Genomic DNA, 26059 nt, shown 5'->3' with positions numbered 1-26059 from the left:
TTGTACCTTCCCATACAAACGTAGTTCCGCTCTCATTTAAAACCTACGTGTTGGATTGTAATAAAACTTTGCACATACAATGGCATGAGGTACATCTAGGTCTGAAATTAGTTTATATAGCTCCAGTTTATAAAACAAACGAAATAGAGCAAAAACAAGTTTTGTATGAAAAACTTAAACTGGTTGTATTTTATAAACTATGCAATGGTATCTGAAGCTACATAAACTAATTACAGACATAGATATACCTTATCCTATTGTAAGTACAAAGTTTCAGAGCAATCTAGCTAGTCGTTTTAAAATGAGAGCGGAATTACGTTTGTATGGAGAACGGAGCTTGCTGGAGACCCTTAATATGCGGAACGAAGTTATTCTATTATCGGCATTTGGTATATGTAAAGTCACTTGTTCGCTAATGTGGTATTTTCTATAAAAAGAGACGTTATTATCGATGGCGCTTACGCCATTATTAATGATGCTCCGCTATAAATACAATGCCGTGCGACGCTGTGCGGCGTAAGCGCCATCGACAATAAGGTCCGTTTCTAGAAAATGCCCCAAATGTTTAATGACCCGTATTGCTTTTCGCGAACAAGGTTACGTTCCGAACGTTTAGAAGATTGCGACTATGGCCAGCAGCTTACGTTTACCTACTCTTTGTTGTTATATGTTTTTTAACAATTCCTAAATATTTTTTTATTTTTCTATCTTCCGCAATATTACAATGTAAAGTACGGACGCTAATCACGGAGAACTTCGTGCAGTGACCCGCCATTTCCTATCTCTATCGCACGCATTTTTTTAAAATAAATAAATACTTGGAGACCATCTTATACAGATCGATCTAGCCCCAAACCAAAGAGGATATAATAGGATAGAGCGGTACTGTCATAGTAAATTTTGTAACCACAGTAAATTCACTGCCATCTATCGACACACGATTAAAACTAAAAATGATGATGTATAAAAATACGATAAAATGTATTTATATATGGATAAATGTTTTTTTTTAAATTTGCATTAATTATTTTTATATGATTTTGACCCATGTTCTTTCACTGATATGCGTTAAAATTGTTAAATAACGAACGAAACCGTCAACGCCATCTAACCGAGAGTAGGCCAAAGGTAGTGGCGCCATCTGATCGAGAATCAAATGTTCTTGATTTTCGAGGCACGTTTTTTCCTTAGACTGTATCCATCTATTACGGAGTTATATCTATCTTTGCCCCAAACTAAGCAAAACTTGTTATATGGGTACCTACTAGGTGACGATTTACATACCTACTTATATAGAATAATAATTTGATTTGTTCCCTAGTTGGATAGATGGCAGCACCATCTCTATCGCTATACCGTAATCCAGTAAAGGGGCCCACTGACTTTCAGTCCGCCGGTCAGTTGTTCGGAGCTGTCAAATTTTTGTTCTAACTGACAGGCCGATATCGTCCGGCGGACTGATAGTCAGTGGGCTCCTTAAAGGATTCGTATAGGTGCAAGCAGCGCCCTTAGAGTTGGTCAAAGGCGCCTAGCCTTTCAAATATAGCATATGCGTTACATGTCTGTCTTTGGGTAACAAACTTAGGTACATATGTATACCAAATTTCAACTTAATTGGTCCAGTAGTTTCGGAGAAAATAGGCTGTGACAGACGGACATACAGACAGACAGACGCACGAGTGATCCTATAAGGGTTCCGTTTTTTCCTTTTGAGGTACGGAACTCTAAAAATGAAGATTTATAAAAATACGATAAAATGTATTTAAATATGGATAAATGATTTTTTTACTTGCATTCATTATTTTTATGATTTTGATCCATGTTCTTTCACTGATATGCGTTAAAATTGTTAAATAACAAACGAAACCGTCAGCGCCCTCTATACCAGAGTAGGCCAAAGGTAGTGGCGCCACCTGATCAAGAATCAAATTTTCGTGATTTTCGAGGCACGAGGCACGAGTGATCCTATAAGGGTTCCGTTTTTTTCCTTTTGAGGTAAGGAACCCTAGAAACCACGCTACCACGGACCAGGAACACGCTAAATTTTCATGCTAAGTGCTGCGTCAAGTATAGAGCTTTTAGAGTGGCGTAGCTAGGGGGGTGCTGGGGGGGGGGGGGGGGGGCAAAAAGCAGCAGCAGGGAAACTTTTGTCAGTCGTCAGGGGGCGCAAATTTGGTGACTGCCCCGGGCGCCATATCCTCTAGCTACGCCCCTTCACTTACTGCCAAGTTTGTGCAAAGTTAGCGTGGTCAGTCTATCAACGAACCAAGTCTCTAGGTCAGGCCTCGCGAGGCACACTATCCAAAATTATCGTTGTTTAGTAAATTTGGTTGAATCTCGTCTGTTCTAGAAGGACTGTCTCAAACATAGACAGAGAGAATCATATTATCTTTGTCTTACACTAGTACTAGCACCCATAAGCAAAGGATGAATATAGTTTTTTAGGGTTCCGTACCCAAAGGGTAAAAACGGGACCCTATTACTAAGACTCCGCTGTCCGTCTGTCACCAGCCTGTATCTTATGAACCGTGATTTGGTGATAGCTAGACAGTTGAAATTTTCACAGATGATGTATTTCTGTTGCCGTTATAACAACAAATACTAAGTACGGAACCCTCGGTGCGCGAGTTCGACTCGCACTTGGCCGGTTTTTTTGTTCTTATTTACTGCCAATTTGGTTTGACCAACTATATTTTATTTGGTTTATGATAGTATTTACAATTTTACATTGTAATGCACATTGGGTTGGGCCTTGCGAGACTAGGATATTTCTGATGGATATAAAGATCGCAAAGGCAGCTTAGCATTTTATTATATTATTAATAAGCATAGCAAACAAATAAACCATCGCTTTGCACAAATATTTCGCCGATAGCTCAAAATCATTTCGACAAAACGAGATTTCATTATCTGCCTCTCTATCGCCCTTGCGATACTAGAGCGATAGAGAAGCAGATAACACAATTTCGATTTCTACGTTCGCTTTAGTATGATCTGGATCATATTTTTGTGTGTAGGTATATCCAAATGCTAGTTTTACATGATATCATTCATACCTTCGCAAATGAAGACAAATCACATTAACATATTATTGATACAGCCTTACACTTTTAATATTTAAAACGTTATAAAAAGAGCATAAAAAATCAAACAACTTCTTATAAAATTATAATTTATTACGTTAAGACTAACATATAAAAATATAAAAAAAATATTGAGTACACAAAGACTGAGTTCCAACTAGATACAAGACAAAATATACATAAAAGACAAAAAATGACACCGTTCAAGTGGGATAGAGATTCATTGAGAATACTTTAACCTAAAATCGAATGGAAACTTGTGGTCAGGTTAAACATGTATATTTTTTCACATAATTTTAACCTTTTTTACACTAATTAGGTTAAAACTACGTAAATATGCGTGATTTTTTTTTGTTAATGTATTAATGAATGTTTTTTTAATTGATTCAAACAGTAAACTCGAGCACCGTTTCTATATGTTACATATATCGTTTAAATATATTTACCAAAAATTCACTGTGATTACGTATCAGTTCAAAAAAGTGCACTGAAACTTTGCGTTTAAATACAACATATGTTTGTGAATAGAATGTCGTTTAAAATACGTAATTATTTCGAAATGAGGATGCTTTAAAAAGCTCAGACTTAAAATAATACTAAATTATATTCAGACATGACAGACTTGCCCAAATATACTGCATGTTAAATCATTTTTAGCAAAAACATTCGAACGCACTACATGAAACAATAAGTGTTAAATAAAGTATATAATAAACGTTCACTTTATGATTGACAATGATTACAGACACTTATACAACTGTTGTTAATCTAAAATACATAAATAGACATTCAAATACTAAATTGACATATATAATTGAGAATTTTACTTCATTGAGAACAAGTTTGGTTCATACTTTCACAAGATTTATTGATTTATTATCAGCATGGCAGAAAATATCTAAAATTATGAATTACGAAGTTCATAGAATCTATTTTTTTAATCACAAACAGAGAGTAAATATATTAAGAGAAAATTGAGGCAGCATTTGAAAAAGACCTTGTAAAAGATTATCATTCGAACTTAAACTTGTTCTTTTTCACAAAATCGTTTAAAACGAGTATTCTTAATATTACGATATCGTTCACAGTAGACAATAGTCCGTTACAGTCGTATAACTAGTGTTGAAGAGAGCATTACATGCGCCAGGATGCGGCCAAACGAGAACGCGGTTCGTACACTCAGCATCAATAGTACCGGATGAAACAATGCGCCAAAAGTATCTGCCACCCGGGATTACTTTTCCAAATAGATAGATATTCTCTACAGTTCGCATTCAAAAGTATCTGTTATAGTCTATCTATATGTTCTACCATAGAGTAACTTAAACTAGAGCGGTACTGTCATAGTAAATTTTGTAACCCCAGTAAATTCACTGCCATCTGTCAACACACTTTAAAGCTAAAAATAAATATTTATAAAAATACGATAAAATTATTTAAATATGGATAAATGATTTTTTTTATTTGCATTAATTATTTTTATGATTTTGACCCATGTTCTTTCACTGATATGCGTTAAAATTGTTAAATAACAAACGAAACAGTCAACGCCATCTATACGACAGTGGGCCAAAACTAGTGGCGCCCTCTGAACGAGAATCAAATTTTTTTGTTTTTTGAAACACGTTTTTTCCTTAGACTGTAAACATCTATTACGGAGTTATACCTATCTTTGGTTCTACATATCTCTTTTTGTAGTTATTAAAAAATGAGATACTATTGACGCGTAGTCTGATCCGCTACTTTTAATGCTGACTGTACCACGTACTATACGCAAAACTTTTAACTGAACATATTATCGTACCTTATATCTTTACCAGGGATGTTGCGAATATTCGCATCCGCATCCGCAACCGCGGAACTTCCGCATTATTTTCAACATCCGCATCCGCATAAAATCGATGCGGAGCTTAATGCGGATGCGGATGTGGAACAGGTAGGTACAGGAACGCTTAGCGGCGTCTGTTTCGTTTTTTTATTTTATAAAAATGACTAAAGTGTAATATTTGACGTTTTTTATGTGCCTAATCTCGACATCCGCATCCGCGGATGTGAGCCTTTAAAAATCCGCATCCGCGTCCGCGGATGTCAAAAAATCGGCATCCGCAACATCCCTGATCTTTACAATAAAGTTTACAAGTTGACAGTTAAAAGTGTAGTACACGTACGTTCGATTAATCCTTTTCCAGGCCGCACTAATCTACAAAGTTTTCCAAATTAAACAAAATATATCAATTAATCCAGCTTTGAAGATTCATTTTGAAGACAAGTCACATTTCCCGAAAGTGCCTGGAAAAGGGTTAATTTAGGGTTCTATGAATACCTGATCGATTATCTATATACTTAAGATTTAGAGAGCATTCGCGGTAAAAACATCGACGTACAACATCAAATACATTTGTTAGTAAATACTAACAAATATTATACGCAAAATCTCGAATGAAACTTGATTGTGTTAAATGCGGTAAGCGTCAGTGCGACTTGCAGAAACTATTTATGAAATACCCCTTTTAAATGCCGATTGTTTTATTCAACATGAGATTATAGTTATTTGCACTGACAACAAAATATTACCTATTTTAAAACCAACTCTCAGTGGTCCCTTCTTCCTTAATTTGTTCCAATTTATCGTTATGAAAATGTTAAAAGCTTTTCCTTTAATCAGTCCCCCATACCACAGATCACAACCGTTTTTCTATTCGAAGATTAAATGCTTAACACCCTGTCAAAGTTATTACTATAATTCGTACTTTTAACCTTTTTTTCACATTTTAGCCGACATCTTGCCTTTTTAACCTTTATAGGTTACAAAGAAGCGTTAACATTAAATAACGGGTGCGAATAACGCGTTCTGTATATTCCTAAAATGTTCAAAACCTACCTTTTTAATCACAACATTCGAAACTGTATCACAACTTTGTTTACAATGTATACCAGCCTTTAGTTACGTTGAGATTCTATCTCTTCTGCACCTCAATACATGTTCAATACTGGCCAGTTACATTTTAAAATGTTCAAATTTCATTCGATAAACATATGTACTTATATATTAATATGTATATATATGACAAATCGAGTGTAGAAATATTATACACTTATATCAATATAAATATATGGCGCGATTTTACGAGTTGATAGAGAGCCCGAAAATGTCAGATATGCTAGACAAGACGACAAAAATATATTTTGACAACACCGAATTTCACAAAACTACACGGACTTTAAAAATCAGTATGTACGAGTAAGTCATTGTGATACAAAACAGATACGGACAAAACATTATTCCAATTGTATCTCTTCTCTGTGATCTGTTTTATCTTGTCCAGCACAAGATGAAGAATAAGAAACGAGACATAGGGACGCAACTACAATCTACTACTAAAATATCCTACATATGTCATGGAATAATTCAGATTATTTAAAACTACCTTTCGTTAAAATTACAATTAAAATACAATTAGATTTACATTTCGTACTTGAGCACAAATTACTTATAATATGGAATGTATAAAAAATACAACACGTGATTAAGACGAGAACAGCCCTGGATCCAAAATATATATATAAAAATCACTCATCAGGGCAGTCTCGTCCGTTTGGCCACAATATGAGTATTGTTTGCACTGTTTTTAACCTATTTGACACCAACATTTTAACCACTATTGCACGTAACTATAGATATTATTTTGAAAATAATGTCTTCTTATCAGCATTGTAGCTATAGTATTTCGTGGAGTTATGAACATTGATTATGACGCTTGTGTGTGTTAGTGGTCAAAAGGTTAAAAAAAATAGCAGCCACGCACATTCTTATGATCGGAGGCTTGACGCCTACTTAGATAACCGCTAAGGTACGAGCATTGGTATAAAACAATTTGGTAAATAAACTTGTTAATAACTACACAGCTACCAAAATGGAATGTCGGTGACTACTTACGTTATCTATAAATACCTTAACTATATCAGGTTGATTATGCACGCTTAACTAATTAATAGAGAAATTAAAAAGTCGTCTAAGTAAAACATAAAAAATATAAGTCCAAAGGTTACCTGGTTCTATTTTTCTTCAAAATTTCTTTGTAGTTTTACATGTATGTAAAATGTATAATTTTGGTGCAATAAAGAATATTTACTTACTTCATTGAACAGATTGTCAAATGCTTTTACGTAGACGACTTATTCTTTTCGCTACGACTAAAGTTGACGGAAAGAATAAATCTTAAGTTTTTTTTTATTGTTAGTATCAATAACCCCTTATAAATACGGTTAGAAATACCCAAACCTTTAACTGAATACGGACTTTTTTTTTTACTTTATCGCTGTCCAAAATATACATAACTTAACCGAACTCTGACTTAAACTATGGTGAGATATGTGGACTTGTAGTTTAAACCTCAAATTTTCGCTTATCGCGCGCGCGGCATGTTTCCACTTGACTCCTACGAACAGGGGCCGATTGCATAACAACTTGTTACTAATAATATTAGCGGAAGTCTCTTTCCAATTCCTTTGATTTGGAAGAGACTTTCGCTAATATTATTAGTTACAAGTTGTTAAGCAATCGCCCCCAGTTTTAGTTGATGATAGTTACACCATCTATAGTGCGACATAAAATAGTAGAAATTAAATAAAATGGAACTAAAAAAATTCCATACTAAATTGTTGCCATGTTTAAACACTTTACGTCAAAAATGTGACAGGTATGTAGGAAGTGGCGCCCTCGATAATTTTCTACAATTTCTTGTCGGACTATATTTGATCTATTGTTATATTTCATAAGATAATAATGCGGCTCTCACAGAGCCTTATACGTCTATGCTAAACAACTGCTACTTTTGTGCACATAACTGAATATGTCGATCTATACATTATGCCTTGAGGCTAGTCTTTTAATGGTGGAAAGTACAACCTTACACTAAGATTACATCATTTACTTGCATGTATTTTAAACAATTCAATATAAATATGTAATGTGATACCACATGATTATTTGAAGTAAAAATTCTATAAAAAATAATAATTAAAGTGATCAAAATACTTATTTTACTTGAAAAGAGATCTAGATGCAAATAGTAAGAGTATAAAGGAAAAATAGCATAAAGTATAGTTTTAATGTTTGTATCGATCCAATAAAATGATAAGTATAATTATTTTCAGGACAGGATGTGATTAAATCAACTTTTTATTGTTACACGTTATCATGGTTACGTTGGTCTGGGTCACCCTTAAAACCCTGGTTTTATGGTATTTAAAATAACCAAACATGCATTTTTATTGCAGTTATAAGTCTTTTTCATAATGAGTCTTCTTTTAAGCATATTAGTAGAACGTAGTATAAATATTTATTCTAACAAACCATGACATGATGGGACAGAATAACAACAAAAAGAGTTGATCCACCCATATACGATTATATATGTATACACATCTTATATAGTTATTGCATAAAAATTACAATTTACATTAAATTGTTTACAAAAACACCAAGACACCAAAGATACGGGTATTGAATAATTTGAAAGTGAATTAATGGCCAATTGTCGGTCTAAAATTTTAACTTTTAACCAACATCATTGCTAATGTGTGGTGAAGGTTAAAATGATTTTCATTTTATTTTGTTTACCTATCATGTAAAGTAAATGGCCGACAATCGTGCATTAATTGTTTATATTTAATATCTCTCTTTGTCCGTCATTAGCTCACCTGTTATATCTAACTAAACTAGAGACCATACGATGGGAATCTAACTTTAAAGCTTTACTAGATTACATTTCTTAAAACTTACTCTGATGTTAATACTATATATGCCAACATTGAACGAGAGCGAACCAATCTCGAATAATTTCATATTTAACCCTTGATTCTCCCCACATTGCTATGTACAAGTATATCGGCGGCGGTCACGCCTAAAGCGGTATGAATTTTTGTACTAAATCAAATGAAACTCAGCAATTATTGAGGTATTGACACTTAAGATTTAACTTTTGTAAAATATATGAAAAATGTGTACATTTTTAAGTATTTAGAAAAGTTTAAAAAAAATCAGAAAACCTAATATTATAAACTTAAATACTAAGTAAAGCATATTTTTCACAAATGAATAATATACACATATCGTTATTTGTACTGTTAGGTTAAATGAATTTTTGTTTAATATTTTCGGGATCAAGTTTGTACATCTCAACGAATGGCAACTTCTACTTTCTAATCTAAATCAACCTAGCTGCCTAATAAAAAAAACTTGTACTTATATAAATAAATCCGTGACCATTCTTAAAAAAAATTTGTAAATAAATGCAGCACCATAATTAATTTCTTAAAAAAACTTGCACCTGAGTATCTTAATTTCCATTATTAAATCGAAGTAAGCAAGAGTATTCATATTTTAAAACCTTTTGAGCAATATTAGTCAAAATCATCGTTTTTTTTATTCAGTGAAAATCAATAATTCGTGTTTTCTTTACTATGGACGATGCGGTCAAAATGTTAAAAAGAATTAGTCACGGCACCGCTTTTTTCAGCTGCAATACGTAATAAAACCCACAAATTTGAAAGACATTCAGAGGTAGCGAACCTAAGAAATACCTGTGATTACACAACGCCGATTTCCTCGTGTTTACGCGCAACGGAACACGCACACATTCACTAATCGAGGGCGAGCGGTGATTGGCTAAAACTGTGTGCGTGAGAAATCTGCTTGCCGTCAAGTCAGAATTTAGTCTTAGCGACCTGTCTATCTGTCATATCTGTAATTAAACCGAAACTAATTACGCTTCTAATTCGTTGTATGACGCGCAGGGTGCTTTACTTAATAATAATTGTATAAGACTAGGAAAGATAAATTAGCAACCAGTTTAGATTGGACTTCTACAGCCTTAGAACGTTGACGATGGTTTAAATATTAATGTAAAAAGAAATAAATCCTTCAATTTATTCACCAATCAAACAAGACTATGATTTTTGTAGTCTAAAAGGTTTTTGACCAACGGGTTTCATGATCAGTATTTTCGTTGCATATACAAAACTAACGTGTCAAAAAATATTTTGGTAACAGACAATAAGTACTTACGAACACCCTGCGCTTTTTCGAAACAAAATACATAGTACAAATTTTATATTAAAGGAAAAAATGGAAAAAGTTACACTTCCGGCAAGATAACTTTTTCCATTTTTTTCTTTAATATAAAATTTGTCGTATCGCTCGCAGACGTATCTGCATGTTAAAAAAATTGATTTTAAAATACATAGTAGTTACCGTGCCTAGCAATCATAAACATGTACATATTATATTCACTTTGTGGTGTGTGTTAATAAATACATATTTAATATTACCCTAAACTTACCCAAATCTGTATTACCAAAATTAGCGTCAAACTATTTATAATAGGTACATATCGTCGCTATACTTACTCAACCTCATATCTGCAACAATCATTTGATGCAAAAGTCGCTTTTCTTTCATTCGGAATACGGGTGTTTTTGTCATCAAATGAGTGTTGCAGATACGAGGTTGAGTAAGTATAGCGGCGATATACAGCAAAAAGTTATTGCTTGTATAAGATGTGTAAAGTCTAATTCGTTCTTTGAATTTGACTGCTAATGTAGATGTTGCTTTACACCTTTCATTCTTTTAAAATTAAATGGCTTCAGTCCATATTAAAGTTATTTTAAACGGGTCACACAAGTATTATTAAGTCGAATAGCTCGACATGTTTCGATCTAACTTACGAGGATCCTCTTCACGGAGCAACGACACGCCTTCACTGGTCGAGGGCGCGCCGTTTACTCCCCAGCAGCCGTGAGTCCAGTGAAGGCGTGTCGTTGCACATTTTAAAACTACGTGTTGGATTATAATGAAACTTTGCACATACAATGACATGAGGTATATCTAGGTCTGTAATCAGTTTATACAGCTACAGTTTATAAAACAAACGAAATAGAGCAAAAGCCATAGACATAGTATATACAAGTAGTTATAGACGCGCCACCGACCGACCGGGGGTAAGAGAAAGAATATTCCTACTAAATTTGGGCAGCATAGGATTTTTTCTCTTTCACTCTTATAAATTTCGGTATTTCGCCATCGCCTCCTACCTATGATGCCACCCGGTCGGTGATAAGGACAAAGCATGGCACTATTTTCTCTTTCCTCTTATAGGAATCGCAATAAGACTATCTTTCTCTATCAAAGAGTGTCAGGCCCTTGGCAAAAACAAATTTTATATGAAAAACTTAAATTCGCTGTATTTTTTAAACTATGGTATCTGAAGCTACATAAACTAATTACAGACCTAGATATACCTTATCCTATTGTAAGTACAAAGTTTCAGAGCAATCTAGCTACTCGTTTTAAAATGAGAGTGTAACTACGTTTGTATGGAGATCCGAGCTTGCCGGAGACCCTTAAGCGCACGATATTACGGTAAAAAAATTTAAAAACCTTGAAGAAACTTCTTGGTACGGTACGAAAATACAATACTGATTCAGAAACTCCCTGTCATCACATGATATGTGACATTTTCAACCAAAAGGTACCACATTGTCGGTTGTCGATAAGGTTGATTTCTAATTGAAGCTATATGGAAATAGCGCCTTACTGACAAGCGACAATAAATACCCTTTTGGTTGAAAATGGCACATATAAATACCTAAACTTGGTAGAACAAAGTCATAATGTGGAGACTGCCTTTGGATTAAAAAAAATCCGGGATTTAAGTCCCGGAAACGTACTAAGCAAAAAGGATATAATAGGATAGAGCGGTACTGTCATAGTAAATTTTGTAGCCACAGTAAATTACTGCCATCTATCGACACACGATTAAAACTAAAAATGATGATGTATAAAAATACCATAAAAAGTATTTATATATGGATAATTAATTATATTTATATGATTTTGAGCCATGTTATTTCACTGATATGCGTTAAAATTGTTAAATAACAAACGAAACCGTCAACGCCATCTATTCGAGAGTAGTAGTGGCGCCATCTGTTCGAGAATCAAATTTTCTTGATTTTCGTGGCACGTTTTTTACTTAGACCGTATCCATCAATTACGGAGTTATATCTATCTTTGGTACTAAGTAAATAATATCTTTATAAATACGGTAAAAAACAATACATTTTCGTTTTTGTCCAATGCAATCAATAGGCGTAAAATAAAACAACCAATTTTTTTGGTAAACGAGCCACAAAACACCCTGTTTTCACGTTGTGCTTTTCACGTAACGTTCAAAACGCTTAGTGGCCCATTTTTTCTTTTGAGCCGTTTATATAGTTACAAAAAAAGTGGTTGCTTTATTTTACGCCTATTGGTTGTATTGGACTAAAACGAGGAATGCATTGTTTTTGACTGTATTTATAACAATATTACTTACTTACTACGTTTCCGGGACTTTAGTCCCAGAAAAAAATGTTATCGCAAGTCAGTCTCCACTTTATGACTTTGTTCCAACAAGTTTAGGTATTTTATACTGTGTTGTAATCCGATCAATGCACATCATATACAATCAATGAATCTTTGTACGCCATTAATAGCGGTACCGAAGTGGATAAATTGTGACTATCAACCAAAAGTTACCACATTGTCGCTTGTCAATAAGGTTGATTTCAAATTGAAGCTGTATGGAAATAGCGCCTTATTGACAACCGACAATAAGTACCCTTTTGATTGAAAATGGCACAATTTTAGGTTATTATTAGGCACGATATTTTTGTTCACAATAACTTCAGTCTTTGGGAGTTGAGTGGTACAAACAGCAACACTGTTAACTGTCGAACTTACGCTAGCTAACAGTGTGGGCGATGGTACTACAACGGTTTTTTGTTTAAAAAAAACGTACCGGTAATCAAAATACGAACATAATTTTAAATAATAATAGACTAAAATTAAATCCTACGTTATATTTGATGTACTACGTTATCATTCATAAAGCTGAGTATGTAATGGCTAGGGAATGTTTGTTTTCGTTAAATCAGTTTTTTTTGGAATGTATAAAAACGTATAAATAATAATTTCACCTCGTATCTAAGAGAATAATTTGAGAATTATTAATCTTATAAATATGGAATGTTGTTTCAAGTTTCACACATCAAGGGTTTAACGGGCATTGTCAAATATCAAATTTTATACAAACAACGCAACGCAAAGCTGCCAGTGTCATGGGGACTTTTGGACCGGCTACGGTCCGAAATGGGGACTTGGCCTAGTTTAATTTAGTGTTTAAAAGATTGACAAAGCCTGTTGCGGATTATATCATTTGTTAGTAGGTGACGAAGCCTGTAGCTGATTTATTGTTGTAAGCACTTGACGAAGCCTGCGTTGCTGATCATGAACTATGTGTTGTATATAATAAATGGATAAGAATTATGGTAATGACAATTGTTTACGATTTAATTGGGACACCTCGTGGCGCAAATCTGAAACTGACAAACTTTTAATGCAAATAGGTTGGTGCTGCCACCTACAGTTCATATAGTGTCGTTATAAATATGACATCAATGATGACGTTACCACAGTGTAAAAAGTATACAGTGGTCCGACGACTTTGACGTGTACCGAGCTACTAACAATGGCGAATGTATGCAGCTCGGGTGCGCGCGGTACACGCCTCGCACGATTGCCCTGTCTGGACGGCATCGTCAAATTGTATTATATACTGTGACGTTACCATACTTAATCATTACAAATGCCATGCAGTTAGCTTGGTAACAGATATTTATATGGGTAAAATTTGAGCTATAGGGAATATTACGCGAAACTCTGTTACGCTCCTATGGGGGCGTCGCCCCTCTAGTAGGGAACTCCTAAGCCATCGACACTGCCGAGTGAATAGTCAGTACAGCTGATCAAGTAGGAGGGCACAGCCCCTTTGTTATATAACCCTACACGTCAGCTTTCTTAAAGAGTAACCAAGCGAGTCTCGTCGTCTCCCCTTATAGCATGAAATAACGAAATGCAGACAGTGACACAGTTTTCAAAAATAAATTAAAGACTTTACTTAAATGTGCTTGTTACGACATAAACGAATTCGAGATACTAACTGATAATTTGTAGTATTAGGTAGTGGATAATTTACTTGACATGTACTTACAAATAACTAACATATTGAAATTGTATTTAATTATATCTACCGTGCATTTAAGTTTAATCTTAAATCATGCAGAAATATGACGTGTATTTTTTTTAAATTCTTTAACCAATAAAAATCTGAATCTGAATAACCCTAAACCCTTGAGGTGTGAACTTGTGTGAGCTGTCTATAGATACAAAAGGTTGTTAACCTTTTTTTTACGTGGTGTCCCCCTAGAGGGTCATATCCCCCTAAAAGCGGCATTGCCCCCTAGAAGGGGTATCGCCCCCTAAAAAGGGGCATTGCCCCCTAAAAAGGGGTATTGTGCCCCCTAAAAGGGGTATTGCCCCCTAAAAGGGGTATTGCCCCCTAAAAGGGGTATCGCCCCCTAACCTCTGATGGTGAACACGCTGCGCACCCACCGGCTCTGCTGCGTGAAGGCGCGGTACAGCTGGTCGGGCGTGGCCAGCTCGTCCCACCGGCATCATGCGGTTTCCGCGTCTGGTTCCGGTTTGGCTGGCGCTTCGGCGGCCGGCAGAGGCATCGGGGATTGGAACCTGAAATGCGAGTGATTATATGTTAATTGCTGATAAATGCACTCGTCTAGATGCAAACCAATGAGGATATAATAAGATAGAGCGGTACTGTCATAGTAAATTTTGTAACCACTGTAAATTCACTGCCATCTATCGACATACTTTAAAACTAAAAATGAAGATTTATAAAAATACGTTAAAATGTATTTAAATATGGATAAATGTTTTTTTTATTTGCATTAATTATTTTTATATAATTTTGACCCACGTTCTTTCACTGATATGCGTTAAAATTATAAATAACAAACGAAACTGTCAACGCCCTCTATACATGAGTAGGCCAAAACTAGTGGCGCCATCGATCGAGAATCAAATTTTCGTGATTTTCGAGGCACGTTTTTTCCTTAGACTGTATCCCTCTATTACGGAGTTAAATCTATCTTTGATGCAAACTAAACTAACCTTTAACGCTTGGCGAACAGGCAAAATATCTATACATATTGATAAATGCGCGTGTCCTGACTGACCGACTGACTGACTGACTGATTCATCAACGCAGAGCCAAAACTACAAAAGTTAGAAAGATGAAATTTGCACACCAGGTTACATTTATAAATTTTATAATGTGTACAAGAGATAAGAGATTTTGAGAAATTAAACCCCTATTAAAATAAATATTTAGTACAAGTTAAAATTAAACATCTGTATAAAGCCTTTATAAGGGCCTCTGGGACTTTAAATAATAAGTCTATTCTCAAATATACAAATCAGTTATCAATTGAGTAATACATAAATTCCCAATCAGAATTCGCAAAAGCTTTATTCTACACATATTCGCATAACACACGCCGTGCAACAAATTTTAAAAAGTCGACCAGAAACCTACGTACTTTATTTGATACTTGTTAGTATATATTTTTTTTGTTGGTGTGGGTCAATTGGAAGATAAATTTGACCCACTTCCCGATTTCCGATTGAGTTGAAATCGGATGATAATGCAATATTATGATGACATGGAGGAGGTGGACATGGGAACTCTGTCATAAAACAACTCAAACTAATAGTGTTTGGGTTGGAATAGGGGATATTACTGCAATGTTCTGCCACCAGAGTGCAGGACTAGCCTTTTTAGTAAACCATGGAGTAACTTATACATACTGTACCATTAACAGGTTTTTGACAAGTTTTCAGAGATAATAAAATATGACATTGATGCATCAAGGCGGTTTGTTTACAGAGGACCTACCGGGAAACGCGAATCCGAAAATTCGCTATCTGCCTCTTTATCGCTCGAATATGCAAGAGTGACAGAGATAACGAAATTTCCATTTTCTTGTTTCGCGATAGACGCTCAGATTGTGGTAGTGGCGCCCTGGCGCCCCCTGATGCCCACGGCCCTGGCGCCCCCTACGCAGTTTCGCGTAATATTCCCTATTGTCTCGATGAGTATTAGTTGCTTTTGGAAAGAATAGTACAGTCAGCGATAAGAGCTTGTATCAAAAATTAAATTTATGGCAAAAACTTATGACTTCTTACAAAAGGTGGTAAAGTGAACCATGACAAAAACGAAAGAAAACCATATACGACTATCCCGTTTTGTCTTGAAATGCCTGTAGTTTTAGTCCTGGAATCATTATCAAGTAAGCCCGGTCACTTTTTCTGTAGTACCTACTACCTATATGAGAAACGACACCTATTTCAGTTTCTTTAGAGAAAAAGGGGCATACATAGTCCTCATTTTCCTCCCCATTTATTTCATAATTAAATAGTGTCAAAATATTTTCAATAATGTTCAGTGGAAAATGAAGTAAGTTAATACTAAGTTTGTATGGAAAACCGGTCTCGGGTCGTCCGTCCACTATCGTGTTATGATTTTAAGGGGGCCACTGACTATCAGTCCGCCGGACGATATCGGCCTGTCAGTTGTTCGGAACTGTCAAATTTTTGTTCTAACTGACAGGCCGATATCGTCCGGCGGACTGATAGTCAGTGGGCCCCTTTACAGGCCCCTCATTTGTTCCATAATTTTATTACGACCCTATGACGATATAGGTATAGATAGATGTAGAATAATAAAGTTATAAGGAAATCTGTATGAGACGAGACGAGGCAGACATAATGCATGCAAAGTGCCTCGTTTGCCGTGGACGCTAATGAAATTACTATTTGATATGCACAGACTCTTTGGCGCGTTTGCTAGGCATTAAATTATATTAGGTAAGGTAAATTATGTTATATTGCATTTTTTTTACTTGCAAAAAAAAACACATTAGAGAATATTACGCGAAACTCTGCGTAGGGGGCGCCACTACCACAATCTGAGGGTCGATCGTGAAACAAGAAAATTTCTTTATCCAACATCTCTGTCACTTGCATATTCGAGCGATAAAGAGGCAAATAGCGAATTTTCGGATACGCGTTTCCCGGTAGGTCCTCTGTAAGCAAACCGCCTTGATGCATCAATGCCATATTTTATTATCTCTGAAAACTTGTCAAAAACCTTTTAAAGGTACAGTATGTATAAGTTACTCTATGGTTTACTAAAAAGGCTAGTGCTGCACTCTGGTGGCAGAACATTGCAGTAATATCCCCTATTACGGCATATACTACGGGCGGTCACCGAGTGATGAGTATGCTGATAGGTATGTTCCCTAAGGTACCTACTTGCACACATCACACATTGTCAATATGTGGATCGCCTTAACTTATAATTTTACTACTTCTGACTCTCTGTGAGTGACCATGTTTGAGCACCGTAGGTTAGGACGGGCAGGATACACATGTCGACGAGTTTTCGCTTCAGTGACAGTGGAAGGCTACCCTTCATCAGCTCTTCAGACTACAAACTAACAGATACGAGAACTAAATAAAAGCAAGCAAAACGATAAGTCCCATATATGTATACGATATCGGCAAAGCAAAAAAAAATATCGGCACAGTTGTTTATTATAAAATTCGCAACAAGCAAAAATCATCCCTTAAGAAAGTAAAAAGCGGGTTGGAATTGAGATAATTAATGAAGTGCCTGCTAATTTGCGTGCATAATATGTTCAAATTGAATGATTGCTATGAGAATGTTTCCAGGCGCTATACTTTAGCTGCTGTTACAAAAGAGGATATAATAATATAGAGCGGTACTGTCATAGTAAATTTTGTAACCACAGTAAATTCACTGCCATCTATCGACACACTTTAAAACTAAAAATGAAGATTTATAAAAATACGATAAAATGTATTTAAATATGGATAAATGACTTTTTTTACTTGCATTAATTATTTTTATGATTTTGACCCATGTTCTTTCACTGATATGCGTTAAAATTGTTAAATAACAAACGAAACCTTCAGCGCCCTCTATACGAGAGTAGGCCAAAGGTAGCTGCGCCACCTGATCGAGGATGAAATTTTCGTGATTTTCGAGGCACGTTTTTTCCTTAGACTGTATCCATCTATTACGGAGTTATATCTATCTTTGCAGTTACTAAGTCCACGCAGACGAAGTCGCGGACAAAAGCTAGTAAATAAATAAATTAATACTTACGCGTCCGGATTGAACTTGTAGTCTACGGGTCCGTAGGGCCCCTCGGCGCGCCAGACCTTGTCGTCCACGTTTGGCACGCTGTAACAATTGGCAAGCGAATTTAGATCTTATGTCAGTTTCTTCTTGGGTTCCGTAACCCAAAGGGTAAAAACGGGACCCTATTACTAAGACTCCACTGTCCGTCCGTCTGTCACCAGGCTGTATCTCATGAACCGTGATAGCTAGACAGTTTGACGACCGGTCTGGCCTAGTGGGTAGTGACCCTGCCTGTGAAGCCAGTGGTCCTGGGTTCGAATCCCGCGTTAGGGCATTTATTTGTGTGATGAGCACAGATATTTGTTCCTGAGTCATGGGTGTTTTCTATGTATTAAGTATTTATATATTATATATATCGTTGTCTGAGTACCCATAACACAAGCCTCCTTGGGCTTACCGTGGGACTTAGTCAATCTGTGTAAGAATGTCCTATAATATTTATTTTTTATTATTTATTACAGTCGAAATTTTCACTGATGATTTATTTCTCTTGTCGCTATAACAACAAACACTAAAAATAGAATAAAATAAATATTTAGGTCGCTCCTAATACTCCCATAAAACAAACATGATTTTTTGCCGTTTTTTATACACAGATCAACCTAGCCCCAAACCAGGCCTATGGAACTCTCCGCGCGAGCTCGGATTTATACCTACGAATCGCTTCCCGTTCACGGTAGAAAAGCAAGCCAGTTGGTTGCCACACGCGCTCGCGCACGCACGTCACCGCGCGCCGCCCTTGCAATTTTTACGATAGGTACAAGCTACGTAGGTACTTACTATTGAATTTCTTTCATTAAATATGTAGTGTTTTAAGTGTTTATTACGACAAATTTCTCTCTCTTCTTCCTGCCCTTATCCCACGTTATGTGGGGTCGGCACAACATGTTTTTCTCTTCCATTCTCCTCTATCTTTCGTCACCTCAGCACTCAGTCCTTTCTTTCTCATATCCTCTTTCACACAATCCATCCATCGCTTTTTGGGTCTACCATACGCTCTCCGTCCATCAACATTCATCCCTAACATTCTTTTGCCTATATGGCATTCATCCCTCCTCATCACATGCCCATACCACGCTAACCTACTACTTCTTATCTTCTCCGTTACTGGCGCTACTTTCAAACTTCCCCTAATATACTCAATTCTATAGTTACGTAAGTAAAACAGTTGTAAATAAATGAATGAATGACTAAAATACATAATTTAAGATTTAGATTTCATTTTATTTCACTCCGCTGTTAGAAATGATAAATACTAATAAAAATATTTTGTGTTCATCACACAAACAAATGCCCTTACCGGGATTCGAACCCAGGACCACCGGCTTCACAGGCATTATGGTATTTATCATTTCTAATGATTCTCATGATAAATACCTATTGGTGTTTATCATTTCTAAGCGTCGGCAACCCTAGCGTTGTGCAGGTGCGCGCGGTGCGGGGAGCGGCCCGCCGAAGGTTACTCCATTGTATTTTTGTGTAGGTATCAAAACGGTAGGTATTTGCGTTTTCTTTGAGAGAAGTATCTGTTCGTAAGAACTATTATATAATCTGTGCCCAAACTAAGCAAAGCTTGTACTATGGGTGCTAGGCGACGTTATACATATTTATATACATAGAAAACACCCATCAGACTCAGGAAAAAATATTTTGTGTTCATCACACAAACAAATGCCCTTACCGGGATTCGAACCCAGGACCACCGGCTTCACAGGCAGGGTACATACACTCTTTTCTTGAAGGTCACTGGTATAACGGTTCAAATAGAGCATACTCTCATAAATATGGGTGGTTAACTACTTTCGATGTTACTATGTCCCGTCAGCCACGCGACCGCGACAATATGGACATGGATTGTTAAAAGAAATTTATCTTTATTGCACAGAAGAAAATACAATAGTACAAAAGCTGGACTTAATGCTATAACGCATTCTCTACCAGCCAACCTTCGGGCAAAGCAGATAATTTGCAGGCGGCGCAACGTGATGCTAAGTAGATGACCCATTATGGAAAGGGCTTATAAATGTCATAAAAATGGTTTTTAGTGACACAGGCGGGTAACTATGGCAACGAGGAACCATAAAAATTTAACCACCCCATATAAGTTTAAGATGTGTTTGATACTGTAATAATTTTAAGCAAAACCAAGACGTATCGAAACTAAAATGTATACTGATCATTAGACCAATGCGAAATAAGAAAGGTTGTAATGCGAAAAAATACTCAATGTAACCATGCAAAAAAACATGCGAAATATACCTTTTTAGTGCGAGGAAGCATTTTCAGTCTGTTTCACACTTTAAATCCTGGAGTTCCATTGCTAGTGCGACACTAGTGAGTGTGTAAAGGGAGTGGGGTGTTGAGCGGGGTACATGTCGGCGACGGATCGTAAAATCAGGCCGATCGTAAAATCAAGCCGATCGTAAAATCAGACCGATCGTAAAATCAGGCCGTTCATAAAATCAGGCCGATCGTAAAATCAGACCGATCGTAAAATTAGGCCGATCGTAAAGTTCCTGTGTAATGTTATGTAGTCACATGCCAAAAGATAGGTAGGAAAAGTTCGTTAGGTTGCTTCAGATGCCTGAAGGGCAAACTGTCCAGATAACTGATTGACACGATTCACGATATGCCTAGGAATATCATGATTTTAAGATCGGCCGCCGACACATACATGCATACCTTACAAATCATGTTGCTCAGTGGTTTTTCAGAGATGCTTGCGATGGTGGTACATATGAACGCGTACACAAGATGGATTGTTCTTGTTACAGCTGCGTGAGGTATTCCTCGAGATACTTGAGGTGGTATGTGACAGCTAATATTACTCACTGGTTCTCAGGCTGTAGTTGCGCGAGATACGCAGCCTGCTTGCGATGGTGGTACATATGAACGCGTACACAACATGGATTGTTCTTGTTACAGCTATGCGAGGTATCCTTCGAGATACTCGAGGTGTTATGTGACAACTAATATTACTCACTGGTTCTCAGGTTGCAGTTGCGCGAGATACGCAGCCTGCTTGCGATGGTGGTACATATGAACGCGTACACAACATGGATTGTTCTTGTTACAGCTATGCGAGGTATCCTTCGAGATACTCGAGGTGTTATGTGACAACTAATATTACTCACTGGTTCTCAGGTTGCAGTTGCGCGAGATACGCAGCCTGCTTGCGATGGTGGTACATATGAACGCGTACACAACATGGATTGTTCTTGTTACAGCTATGCGAGGTATCCTTCGAGATACTTGAGGTGGTATGTGACAACTAATATTACTCACTGGTTCTCAGGCTGCAGTTGCGCGAGATACGCAGCCTGCTTGCGATGGTGGTACATATGAACGCGCAGACAACTCGGATTGCGCATACGTTTGTTGCATATCTCGCACTGCAGTGTGCCCTCGCGCGTGTCGTGCTTGTCTCGAATGTGAACCTTCAGGTTATACCGGTTGGCGAAGAACCGGTGGCATGAGGGGCATTTGACGCCAGTCGTTTTACAGTTCCAGCCTTGGGGGTGGGGGAAAAAGGGTAAAATAAAATTGAACGTAATAAAAGTGCAATAAGGGATTCAATGATAAATTTAAGTGTGGTGAGATGCGTGTATCCAGCATGTTATGTGTGTTTATGGTAGGGTGACTGCAATAGTTTAGCCAATGCTAACAAATCAGAAAGAAACTAGCGAAAAGAAATTTTATTGTTTAGAGTGGCCAATTATTATGTAGTGGCCAATAACTATAGCAGTCACCCTACACAACATAATTGAGAAGTTTCTTTTCAAAAGGTCTTATTTCTGGAAACCATACAATAATAAACCCTTTTGAAAAAGAGAGTACAAGTTTTTCTGAATTGGATTAAAATAACAACTAAAAAAATTCAGTCAGTAATCCAATCACTAGCAAACGAATATCATTAATTAATAGAAAATAAAATAGGATCTCTTCGGTAGAATTCAATGTCGTAAATATATGTGGCTTTCCAGAACAGAAGATTCCGTGTCCCTATGCTTCTGTGTAATAAGGACCTTTCTATCGGAATTTCAGATAAAAAGGACCCTAACAAAACTTCCGTGAGACATAGACATATTAAATATATTAATAACGGGTCACTCACGTGTTTTAAGTCACGTGTTGTGTGCAACCCATCATTTGACAATAATGCCGTAAACGAGGGTAGTTTCTCGCCCCCCCTGCCGCCACCGGCGCCCGCGCCGAGTCATCGGGCGCGGAGGGCTGCGGCCCGCAGTCTGCGCCGGTCCGTCACCGTCGACGCAAGCTCCTGATGACGCTTCTCGGTACGGAGTGAAACATGTCGAGCGTTTTCGACTTAAAACACGTGAGTGACCCGTTATTAATATATTTAAAAAGGACCCTTCTGTGCTGGAAATCTACATAATATATGTCATTGTAAAACCGTCCAAGTTTGCAATGGGCAAATTTTACATTCCTGGGTGCGTAGCCATGATGCCAACCGTTTACGTTCCGCAGCGAACGAAACGCTATGTCACTTTTGTACTAATATGGAGGAGTGATACAGAGAGATTCTGAAAAAAATTATTAGCCGAACTCGTTGAGCTATTCAGAAAACAACTAAACTTAAAGAAGGGTCCATACATTAATTACGTTACACGAATTCGTAGGTTTTTTGACCCTTCCTTGTCACACTTGGTCACATTTGGCAACCCCCCCCCCCCCTGGTGTGACGTCACATTTTTTCAACGAAATCGGCAAATCGAATTAAGTATTGTTAATATTTTATCAAAATATTGTTGACAAAAGAAATATTAGTAATTTTATATTATAACCCAAAATTGATTAGAAAAGTAAATTAAACGAATAAAAACGATTATCGTTCCAAAAACTTATTTAACTGTACAACAAATAAAATAATTAAAATAAGTTAGTGACGTCAAAAAGTTTGTGACTCCCCCCTCCCCCTTGTCACATGTCACATTTTCTTGACACCCTCCCCCCCCCCCCCCAACGTGTAATGTAATTAATGGATGACCCCTAATAAAGAAATGAATTTTTAACCGACTTCTATTTCATAGAAGGAGGAGGTTCTGTATTCGGTTTGGGCTATTTTTTTTTTGATCAATATCTTACAACTGATATCGTTGTAACAACAAACCTGTGGGCTGGCTGTAACACATAGTTCGCTAGTCCTAAATTTTGGATAAGTAGTCACAAAATAAATTCATTTGTATTTTGTATTATATTTTTATTTTGTAATACTTTTTTACTGTTATGCAATCATTTCTTTCAGTGTACCATATCGTTCGATCGATCGAAGGATTGGCATCTTAGCTAGGCCCCCGGGGCAGAAATGGGCAGTGTCACGATATGTGCCGTTTTCAATCAAAAGGTACCACACATAGACGCTTGCCAGGTTATTTGTATAAAACTACAATGCAATTTCGTCCTTTATGGTAAGCGACAATGTGGTACCTTTTGATTGAAAACGTCACATATTAGTATGAATATTACTTACCAGATTCTTTAGCAGACTCGGGCATAGCAAGCACGCTGTGGTATAGATCACTGTCGAAATCTATTAGGGGCTCGCTGGATATAAACAAAACAAAATTAACATAAACGCCAAAAGAAGCCGGTGCAGCGTGAACGAAACCAGTAACCAGTTGCGATCTAATATGTCACGTTCCACAACGAAAGGTACCTTATGGCGGTCGGTCGGCCATTATAAGCGGCGCCCTAAAGCCTGATTTCCTCCTACGCTGACGTCGGTCGAGCGTATAGATCGAATCATATCAATTGAGCTAATACACTTACCTGTTTACTCAAACAGTCTCAATAATACAATGCCATTGAGTGGTAAACCACAAATTAGGATAACTACCTCGTAGTAAAAGCAGATTATAACCGCCTTGAAATGTTAGTATAGATTAACGACTCTATTTTTTTAACAATAGGCTACAAAATACCTTAACTAAATAATGGCTAACATAACTTTATTTGCATTTTACAATCGTCGACACCCAAAACGAATGCACTCTGTAGAAAACCATTTGTTCCAACATGTTTTTAGACCATTAAATATACATGCAATGCACTTCTAACTTATTTTGTAAGTAACTAGTTGGCGGCAACGAGAACAAAAGCAAATAATAGTATTGTAATAATACAATGCCATTGTTAGTACAGGTAAGTGCATTAGCTCAGTTGATATGATTCGATCTATACCGTCGGAAGAAAAATCTGCCGCGGACGTCAGCGTCGCTGTGCGGAGGCTCATAGAACATTGTGTTAATTCTTACGCTCGATCGACGTCAGCGTAGGAGGAAATCTAGCCTAATACTAATGCGACGTAAGCGCCGACCGCCATAAGGTACCTTTCGTCGTGGAACGTCACAATATGTTTTACTTTGTAGCTTCACACGTACGCCCTAATCGAGGCTAACAAAAAAAAAAATACATGACGTACGCACATTATTGCCATATATATGTAAGCTGTTTGTAGCGAGCCAAATATAATATTGTCAGGCTTTACTGCTTTAATTTAAACTATATAAGATAAGATAAGATAAGATAAGATAATAATTTATTTCATTTCAATCTTAGTTGGTAAATACATAGTGGTCGAGTCCTCCTATTAGGTATGAAGTACCTGTATCAGGAGACCGCGCTCTTCCAGAATTACATTTTTTTTTAAATCTATACTAAGAGAAGTAAATAAAGTTAACATTAACATTATAAATTTATAATGAATTAACTAGTTTGCCAAATTAACGACTACATTTACATTTATTAATTTTACATATTTACATAGCTAAAATTATTCTTACATATCTATTTTAATCATCGTGTGAGTGCATGCGCGCGCGCGCGCGTGTGTGTGTGTGTGTGTGTGTGTGTGTGTGTGTGTGTGTGTGTGTGTGTGTGTGTGTGTGTGTGTGTGTGTGTGTGTGTCGTTTTATTTTAAGCTTTTATTTACGAATTATATCTTCAGTAGCTTTATAGTCAAGAGCACTTAACCATTTAATTATTGCTTTTTTACATTCATAGTTATTTAGCGAGTGTATATTAAGTTCCTTATTTATCATGTTATATATGACTGCAGATTGAACCTCGTATTGCCTCCTTGCAAAGGCTGATTTACATCTGGTCTCAGGTACAACTCTGTGATTCCTTCTTTGGGTTAGTAAATTGAGATTAAGCGGTGTAGAGCTGTGGAGTTTTAAGGTCGCAGAGGTTATGTACAATTTACGCATACTAAGTGCCTTACAGTGTGCGTACAGTTCTGTAGTGGGGTATCTTCGAGGCTTGAAGTACATAGTTTTTAGTAAGTACCTCTGCCCTCTCTCTACTTCCAGGTATTTAGTTTTGTCTGCGGCTCCCCAAACTGGTATGCAGTACGACATTATAGATTGCGCTAGCGTTGTATATATTTGTTGTAAAAGAGTTGTATCGGCTACATGTCTTAAGATTTTAAATAGCCATACTAGTTTTCTTATGCGGGCAGTTATGTATTCTATATGTTCGTGCCAAGATAGTCGTTGATCGATGATGATCCCTAGGTATTTCGTAGATGCTACTTTATTTAGAGGTGTGCAGTGGCAAGTAGTGTTATTTGAATAGTTACATCCGTGAATTTTTAGGTTAAGATTTTTTTGAGGTTGTGTTCTAGAATTTTTTGAGAAGCATATGTAGTTACATTTTTCTTTGTTTAGCGTAAGTAGATTATCTTTCAGCCACAAACTGATCCTGTAAAGGCCCCTCTCAGCAGCGTCAAAGGCCGTTTCCCAGTTCTGACCAACGAACAAAACTACAGTA

General features: G+C 36.7%; 1 protein-coding gene across 1 annotated transcript in view; it reads right to left on the bottom strand.

Moving 5' to 3' along the window:
- Positions 1-12909: 12909 nt before the first annotated feature.
- Positions 12910-26059, bottom strand: part of LOC134754562 (protein bric-a-brac 2-like) — a 33258-nt gene continuing 20108 nt past the window's right edge. The window contains exons 6-9 of the mRNA XM_063690875.1: positions 23760-23833; positions 21554-21779; positions 18233-18310; positions 12910-14712 (exon numbers count right to left, since the gene is read on the bottom strand). Coding sequence (XP_063546945.1) covers positions 14640-14712; positions 18233-18310; positions 21554-21779; positions 23760-23833 — 451 coding nt within the window. The 3' untranslated portion in view covers positions 12910-14639. The remainder of the gene's footprint in view (positions 14713-18232; positions 18311-21553; positions 21780-23759; positions 23834-26059) is intronic.

The sequence above is a fragment of the Cydia strobilella genome, chromosome Z (assembly GCF_947568885.1).
Source record: "Cydia strobilella chromosome Z, ilCydStro3.1, whole genome shotgun sequence".
Taxonomy (NCBI): Eukaryota; Metazoa; Arthropoda; class Insecta; order Lepidoptera; family Tortricidae; genus Cydia; species Cydia strobilella.
This window is presented reverse-complemented; position numbering and strand designations above follow the sequence as displayed.